Here is a 9,051-nt window from a genome sequence, read left to right as displayed (position 1 = left end):
CATCAGTCCTTAAATGCTCACCAATTAAGGTCCCTTTTTAGAGTTATAGGTTAATACTTAGTAATATGTGTCCTCACTTGTGCTTTTGCACCATCCAAAACATTGACACCTTCCACTTTTCTACAGTGACAGAAGAAGAATGTACGGTCCTAGCCCCAGTGTTTGCCTCGTGTTTGAATACAATCAGGTCACAGAGGAAACTATTGATTTCTTTAAAAGATAAATAAATGGCAATGTTTTGAAAAACACTTACTGCTGTTCTGATGGGTTTTTCAGAATCCTCAAGCCCTCTTCTAACCCCGTTTCCCAAGTTGAGCCTCTGTTTCCCCCAGTGGTAAGTGTATTCAAACTACATTCAGGGTTTTAAATTAATAATCTCTTAGAGTAACCGATGGTTACCTCTGTGACACGAGAAACAAAAGCTGTGGCCAGTGCTGTCCTTGTATTAGCGAGGAAGAGCTTGTCGTCCTTCTTTCAAGTTCTCCTCTATAAACGGCTGTAGATTTTCATAGGACACTGAGCCTCATTCAGATTTCTAACTTTGATTGTTGTGAAATTGTTCTTCAGTAGATGATAAAAACTTTTTTTTTTTCACAGTGTGAGCACTGGACTGAAGGCAACAGACGTACCGCTGTGAAGTGTAAATATTTACATTTACATAAGTCTGAGGTACTACTACACTACATTTCTGAGGGAAATATTGTACTTTTTACTCCACTGCATTTATTTTACTGCTTTAGTTACTTGTTACTTTACAGATTAAGATTTTTGCACACAAAATGTGATCAGCTTATAAAATATGACACATTGTTATGGATAAAACCACCACCACAAATACAAAGTAGTTAAAAGGAGCTCCACCTCAGCCAACTACAACAGTAACATGCTAATTACACACTAATGCATCACTAATAATCAACAGTATATAATAGTTGTTATAATAGTTGACTCTCACTGGTAATTTTTCACCATAAAGAGTACATACACTTTTGATGCTTTAAGTACATTTTGCCAATAATGCTTGAGTATTTATACATAAGTTTTTTCAGTGCACTTGTAATAGATTATTTTAATATTTCACTTTAGGTACTTTTACTAAAGAGTCTGAATACTTCCACTGTCGACATACATGACCTGGGGTGAAATGAAATTGTTGACATCAAGGTACCATCTAAAAATTACAGGTACTGTTTATTGTACACATTGTGCTTGTTCAGGTGGAGGATGAACACTGTTAAAAGGGTTGTGAGAATATCGGGAGAGTCCACTCCACAGATTGACTCGCTGATTTAATAGAAGCGGCCTATGCACCAAATCAGATGGTTAGCTGAAGCTCAGGCCTTTGGTTGATATTAAATTCAGTTAGTACCCAAACCACCCAGTGGTCTCTGTACACAGTTGTGTTGCAGAGGGGGTACACGCCTGACCATGATCACTGAGGTGTGTGAGCCTTCGTTGGGGGATTCATCAGCCATATGGTCGGGGCATCACCTCTGTCACCTATGTACTCGAGTTAGCAGCGTGTGTTTGGATCATTAAACATTCATTCACTCAGGAGAAGAAGTTACAGTGACCAGGGCTACAACGGACATCAGCTCTGAAATATCTTTGCGCCCCCAGCATGTCACAGGACCCCTGCCACGCTCTGGGCCCCCTGAAACATTCAACTCTAACCCAAACCCCTGCCCACTCATACACACACAGCAGCCTGGTCGAAACATCCGCATCCACTTTTCTGTTCTGCAGGACCAGGTCGTGGCACGGCGCTCTCATTGCCAATGCAAAATCTCACTGAAGAACGCCATCTCAGGTTAACCACATGTGTTAATACATGTAGTTTCAAACAAGAAAACCATTTTTAAGACATCGCTCTTGCAATCAAACAGTGTCTTGCAGGCCAAATTTTGCTCACACAGCTGTTTTTATCGCACTGATATTTGCACAATAAGAAGAGAGCATCCAACACCTGAACATGTGGGAAACAACAGTAACACCAGACACACCAGTGATGTGTACGTGGGTATCATTATCAGTCACTTTGATAAGTAGGTGAGATAAACAATGAATGTTCTCAGCCAGCTGAAATAATGGGTTCCTATTGGTGTTAACTTGTAATGTTGGTAACCTATTTATGGCCTGTACATTTCGTCATTTATAGCCTACATAAGTGTGAAACTTTTGAGTGAGTGAGTTTGGATCATAAACAATCATCCTCCTCCAGCTTGGTTCCAAACACTGATTGCATAAAATGGAACAAATGGAGTAAGGAAAAACTCTCAAATGGATTTGAAAGCTTGTTTGTGAAGTAGGTCTATTGAAGCTTCAGTGGCCCCATTTAGTTTAGAGGAATTTAGAAGAACTGTTGGTTTTTTTTTCTAATGGCATTTGGGGAAAATACAGTGCAGTGTTAGGAAACACATGAGAGAGCGAGTATGACATATGACAAAAGTGTATAAGGTAAATGCAAAATAAATGTTACAAATGCATGGTACCTATCCCTGTAACTACGGTATGGTATAAGGACAGATAAATTCATATCAGTACTGAATAAAATTTAACATTTAAGAAATTATAGTATGATAATATATTACCCTTACTAACCAAAAAATGTTCTATAGTTTCAGCAAAGTAGTATGGATTAAATTATGTGTGGCGCAAAAAAGTTGACCTGACTATGATTAGTGATGATTATTTGATTGGTCCATAGAAAATTAACTGGCAACTATTTTGATATTTGCAGCTTTTATTTCTCTCATTGATACTCAACTAAATATCTTTGGGTCTTGGATTGTTGCTGGGACAAAACAAATAAGCAGAAGATTGTGATGAGGTCATTTGGCCATTTCAGAGAACATAATTTATTAATATTGTATAAAATATTCATCAAATTAATCGATTAGGGCTGAAACTATTATTTACATTATTGATTAATCTGCTGATTAGGTTTTTGATTAATTATGGGGACTACTAAATTTCAGAGAATAATACTCATCAAAGTCCAAAGTGATATCTTCAAATGTCTTGTTTTGGTCAATCACAAGTCAAAAACTCAAAGATATTCAGCTTGCGAACAAAGAAAAAAAGCACAGTTTTTCATTTGAGAAGCTGGAACCAGAGAAAGTTTGGCATTTTTTTTCGCATCTTTTTCTTGAAAATGTCTGAAATTATTAACTGATTTTCAAATGAGTTAATCTGTTTTCTGTCGATTGACTAATTGGTTGAGCTCTACACCAAAAATAAACCTTAGTTGCAGGACTAAATGTTTGCATTTAACAAAAAAAAAAAACAGGCTAATACAACTCTTGTAGTCAACAACAAGCAATATATTGCACTAAAATGTATATTTTACAGTATTTGGTAAAATGTAAGACTTGAAAATAATATATTCTAGAGAAATGCTATACTTTAGAATCCCTTCAAAAACATCCAAAACAGTCTGTCAGACTGTCTCATAGCTGCTCAAAGCTGGATTTCTCTGTAGATTAATTGAAACATTATTCTCCAGTGTCTTTGGCTTGACCTCTGTTTAACCCGTGGGCAAGTAGGCACCTGGATTCTGGTAGCTGTAGTCTGGACAGACTTTCTGAACAAGCCTGTAGTCTGTGCTATAGAAAGACACGTAGATACAGATGACTTGGAAAGGTTTGGAGCACATCCAGGTGACGTGGCTCTGAGTCTGCTCCTGAGCACACGTCTTTGATGGGTCATAGTTGCACAAAATCACCTTCTTGTTACGTTCCGTTTTCTCGTAGTCCACCCTGCAGTTGAATGTCTTTGAGTCTTTGGGGTTGACCACACTTTGGCGCTCCAAGTCAAACTCCACCTCTTTTATCGGTGGGACAAGGCTGACAGAGACGTTGCCCTCACCAGTGGAGTTGTGGCGGAAGTAGACTCCAAGAGAGCCGTTCCCATGATCCACGATCTTACCCATTATCAGCAAATTCAGTTTGACTGTCTTGATGTTTGAGTAAAAGTCTCCCCAGCTGAACGTCCTGGAGAATTTGTGAACTTTCATGATAGGCAGTAGCTTGATCTTTACGGACGGGTTGGAGTGTGATTGGAAGTTCCCTCTAAGTATTTCCAAAAGTCCCTGCTTTGAAAGAGGGATGAAGGGACTGATGGGTAGCTTGGTGTTTTGAATCGGACTCGTAGTCTGAATCGCCCTGTTCTTCTGTGAAGAAGGCTCTTGGTCTCTGTTGAGTTCAGGCGATGCTCTCTTGTCGAAGGGGAAGTCGGCGTCATGATGTTGCCCAAGAACCAACTAGACAGAAAACCATGGGAGAAATTACATATTGTGAGTACAATTGGAAGTAAATTTGAAAAAACAACAGCATTACTCTAGAAACACCAAGACGGAAAGAAAGAGAGAGAGAAAAAATATTCTATGTTAAATATAGCTGAAAAGTCAGTATCTCACAACACAAGTTCTCCAGTAAATACACTGTTACTTTTCTCCCCTAATTTTTTTTATTTGAAATGCATCTAATTAGTATTCAATGCCTCCAGTTTTTTTTTTTTTTTTAACTTACCAAACAAAAGGTTCCTTTCAGAAGTATCCATACAAAGCAGTGACAGGCAAGCATCTCCATATTGCATAAAATCCTATCAGAAGATCCATCCACTCTCATGTGAAGTTCATTCCGGCCGAGTTAAGTTTTGGAAGTCCGTGTTGAATAACTACATCCACATTAACAATGGGACATACAACACTCAGTTAAACCAGCGGGAAACCATCTGTGTGCTGCAGCCTCTAGTCACAGCACACACACTGGGAGGCTTTCTCAGCTCGGGAGATTTTTAACACCAAGTTGTACTGTGACTGCATTCTCTCTCTTTCACCCACTCTCTCTCCTGCCCTCAAATGCCCAATCTCTCTCTCTCTCTCTCTCTCTCTCTCTCTCTCTCTCTCTCTCTCTCACATACACACCTACACACACATACACACCTACACACACAGGCACACTTTTCTTTAAGGATATGCAATGTTGACATTGTCACACTGTAGCTCCTGCTTTGTAGTCCTCCTCCCTTTTTTGTCACTGACAAATATCTTCCCGTATCTTCTGGGTAATGAAGAAACTTAATTAACACTTGATTAAAATGAGAATTTATTTTTTCATGGTGTTTAGGAGGCAAACAGGACAATGTGATACTGCCATCTTGTGGCCAAATAGCAAAGTGAAGCCAAATTAGATCTGACTGCCCCATTATAACTAACGTGATTAAAGCCCCTGCATATTTGTCTATAACATTAAATATTAATGATTAAAGCAACAATAAAAGTTAGTTTAAAAAATAATTATGTATTATTTATGAAGAGTTTTTATTAAGAGATTCAAATGTTGCTAAATTATGATTGGTGCAGAAACATTGGTGACATCCCATTTTTCCAACTGAGCCCCACCTACTTCAGACCAGTGAGAGGAGCTCAAATAAACACATATACAAAATACCTCATCTAAATAAACTGAAACTGTCCAGATTTTGGCAGAAAATTGAGTTCATGTAGCACCTCAATGCTCATTGTAAGAAATCGATAGAGATTAAGATTTCAAGGCCTTTTGAGGTGTTACAGGAGGGGTAATACCTGATAAATTGTACATTACATGATTGCAATGGATCATGATCGTGTTGGTGGTTTGCCTCCAAGGAATCCATTACAATCATGATCGCACAAACTTGGAGGGAGTTTTATAATCCTCACAGGTTTTAAAACCGGGAAAGAGAAATTGGGGGGGGGGGGGTCCTCATAAATCCTGGAACTAAAAGTTTGTTTTTATCAGCAATTTTGAAACATTAGTGCCTATTATACAATTTATATTATTATTGTAATGTAAAATAATTATCCAGTTATTTAAAAAAATATATATTCAGTTTCATCATGGTTCTGACCACGTTTATTGTTTTGTTTTCAAACATTACTGACACAAAGGAACCTTCAGCAGCATCAGAAAAGCTGATTAACATAGATTGAGTTATTTAACATTACTCCTGACTTTGTACATCAGGGAGATCTGAGATCTCAGCATATTTCAGCTTTTTTTTCTCAACATACTGTAATTACTGTGTAAAGTTTTCACTGTGAGGTTTTACAACATGATTTCCATCACAGTTTTTCAGGTCTTCACTCTGCCCTGAGCATAAACTGGAAATACAGTACATCTCACTCTGGTCTTAAACAGGAGCCAGCAGTTCAACTTTTATGATGCTGCTCAAGGTTTATTTTCATCAGTAAAACTGATCAAAACACTTTAGTAAACTATCCCAGTTTCAAACGTTATTAGTTGAGAAACACTGTGTATTACAAGCATCTGAAAACTGAATAATAATGTGCAATACTGGGTGTTATTGTGGCAAGTGTTCTTTTAGTGCAAACTGCTGAAAATGACGGCTTGACCTTATGCTGTTCAGGGCTGTGCCCAGTGTCTCTGTAAGAACAGTAGAGCACATACTGTATGTCATGCATGAACATACAGTAAAACTTACTGAGCTTCCGAGCTTTCGTTTTCAGCCAGTAAGTTTTGCTCTTGCATAATACATGAATGAGGAGTTATTGATAATTTTTTCTAGAAAAGTTGCAATACAAATGCATAATTAAAGTACATGAACTTAAACATGCCACCATGTTTTATTTATTTATTTAGTAATTACTCTATCATCGTCAAATCTTTATTAGGTTGGGCTTTATTTTGATGTAACTATGATTTTTCCTCTCAGGTTTTTATAGATTTTCCAAAGGAATAACTGTTGGCATTGCAATAGGAAAATTAATTAATACTGAAAAAGCTTCATGCTGCTAGCAAAACCCATACCAATTTAATCTGTCTATTATTGAAAAATAAAAACAGAATTATTTAAAACAGAACCTGGCCGTCAATGAGCACCCACAAAGGGTAGGGAAATAAAGTGAGACTGAAAATACTTGTGTATCAACTTCATAGTAATGTTGTTACACAGGTCCTTGATCTGTCACTCCATTTCAGAGTGCCTGTCACATTTTTATTTTTAGTAGGTTTATTTACCGCAGCATTTTAAGGATTGTTGCTTTGCACGAATTAGTTTTTCTCAGTAAGCTACAGTTTGATTTTCAGTATGTTATACTGATACACCTACATCAAGTATTTTCACTAATCAAAAGCATTGACCATTACTTAACTTGATACCTTTTATTAAATTCCTTCAAAGTCTTCACTGCAAATATGAGGTCTGGTCAGACATGGATGTAAACTGCAACTTGACTGGTTGGTGGAGGAAATCAACCGCAAGACGGTAATTCTTCCAAACATCTTGAAACTTAGAACGTGGTCACAGTAAAAGCATAAAAACAATTGTTTTATTTATTTTTACTTTTTTAAGGGTAGGATTAGGGGTTAGAGGTAGGGGTTCGGGGTGGGGTTAGTCAAGTCAGTTTTATTTACCCAACATTCCCCCATGAGCAAGCATTTGGCAACAGTGGCAAGGAAAAACTCCCTTTAATAGGGAGAAACCTTGAGCAGAACCGAGCTCTTGGTGGGCGGCCATCTGCCTCGACCGGTTGGGTTGAGATGGGGGGGGGGGCTGGTAGGAGGAAGATGAGGGTTAGGGGTTAGGGGTGATATCACTCTGAGAGGTCAGACTGACGTTGGGTTCTCCCAGTTCTTCTAAAGAGCTGGAGGAAACGTTGCCATTTAGATTTCCTCTTCACTTTTCTCGGCGACTCCAGGAGGCAGGACATTTCCATGTGCCACTGGAGCCTTTGCTTGTACAGGTCTTCCCGCGCCTGGATCAATGATGCCTTAAGGCTGGAGGTTGCCAGCTTTTGTTCGGCCACAAGACAGGACCTCTCCTCATCCCACTGGCATCGCGACTTTTCCAAGTCATTTTCAGCCTGCGCCAGTGCAATTTTGACTTTGGAGGTTTCCTCAACCTGTCTGGCTAGGCAAGTCTCGACCTCCTTCCTCTTCTCTGTCTCAGCTTTGATAGCTGCCTCGAGTTTCGTATTTTCATGGCAGCATCCCATTCCATCTTCGCCCCTTTGGAACGCTCAACAATAAAGCCTGCCTTCTCCTCGTTTGCTTCAGTCAGTGGATTTCTCAACTGCTCTGCCTTCTTGACCAAGGAAAACGTTTCTTTTTCCAGCAGGTCCATCTTCTCCTCCTTCTCGCCCATGAGCAAATTTAGCTCTAGCTCATGTATCTGAAGGAGGGTCTGTTTGTTGATGTCCATATCCATACCAGTTCTGAGGTCTACCTCAGACCCGACACTGGTATCTGCAGACTGTGTTTCAGTTGACACAGTAGTTGACACAGCGGCCTCTGCTTCCAGAGGCACTGAAGATGGAAGCAGAGATACAGCTGTTTCAGCCTCCATCTTCAGTGCAGACTGTGCTTCGTCTGTCTCTTCACACTGTGTTTCTGTTGACACAGCTGCCTCGGATTCCAGAGTCACTGAATATGGAAGCAGAGACACAGTTGTCTCTGCTTCCATCTTGACTGCAGACTGGGCTTCAATTGTCTCTCCACACTGTGTTTTAGTTGACACAGCTTCCACCTTCAGTGCAGACTGATCTTTTGTTTTTGCTGCCAGCTTTTCTCTTATCACACTTAATCCAAATGTGACTCGACAGGCCGAAGAGCTCTTCTGAGACCAAGTCCTCTGTTTTTTGCCCTTCTCTTTTCCCTCCATGTGGTGCTGTTTTAAAGGTTTCCCTCTCTGCTGGTTTCAGAGATGGCTGTTTTCCAACAGTCCTGTCCCTTTCGCTAACAAGCTCTGTAGACTCTCTGCTGAGGACTTCACCTTCCTTGTTCCAGGAACGCAAGATATTTGTTCCTTTTGTTGTATTGTTGTTTGTCCCAGGTGTCTGTACTGAGAAGCTTTGTGTTCTCACTTGCTCACTGAATTAACCTGGTAATGGAGTAATTCCGATGTACGTTCAGTGGTAACCAGGTTCTATATGCAAAGGTCCTATGAGAGATTAAAGTCACAGGAAATGATGATGTCAGATATCAAAGGCACAAGAAATGATGATGTCAGGATCAAAGGAAATAATGATGTCAGAGATTCTATTTTATC

General features: G+C 39.4%; 1 protein-coding gene across 1 annotated transcript; it reads right to left on the bottom strand.

The window, feature by feature from the left end:
- Positions 1-955: 955 nt before the first annotated feature.
- Positions 956-4,814, bottom strand: LOC120794346 (neurexophilin-1-like). Its single transcript, XM_040135331.1, has 2 exons — positions 4,530-4,814; positions 956-4,261 (listed from the first exon to the last, which is right to left on the bottom strand). Exons 1-2 carry the CDS (start codon positions 4,626-4,628, stop codon positions 3,527-3,529), a joined length of 834 nt encoding a protein of 277 aa, XP_039991265.1. The 5' UTR covers positions 4,629-4,814; the 3' UTR covers positions 956-3,526.
- Positions 4,815-9,051: the final 4,237 nt, after the last annotated feature.

Source organism: Xiphias gladius, chromosome 9 (assembly GCF_016859285.1).
Source record: "Xiphias gladius isolate SHS-SW01 ecotype Sanya breed wild chromosome 9, ASM1685928v1, whole genome shotgun sequence".
Classification (NCBI taxonomy): Eukaryota; Metazoa; Chordata; class Actinopteri; order Istiophoriformes; family Xiphiidae; genus Xiphias; species Xiphias gladius.
The sequence above is the reverse complement of the archived record's forward strand: the minus strand, read 5'-3'. Positions and strand labels throughout refer to the sequence as shown.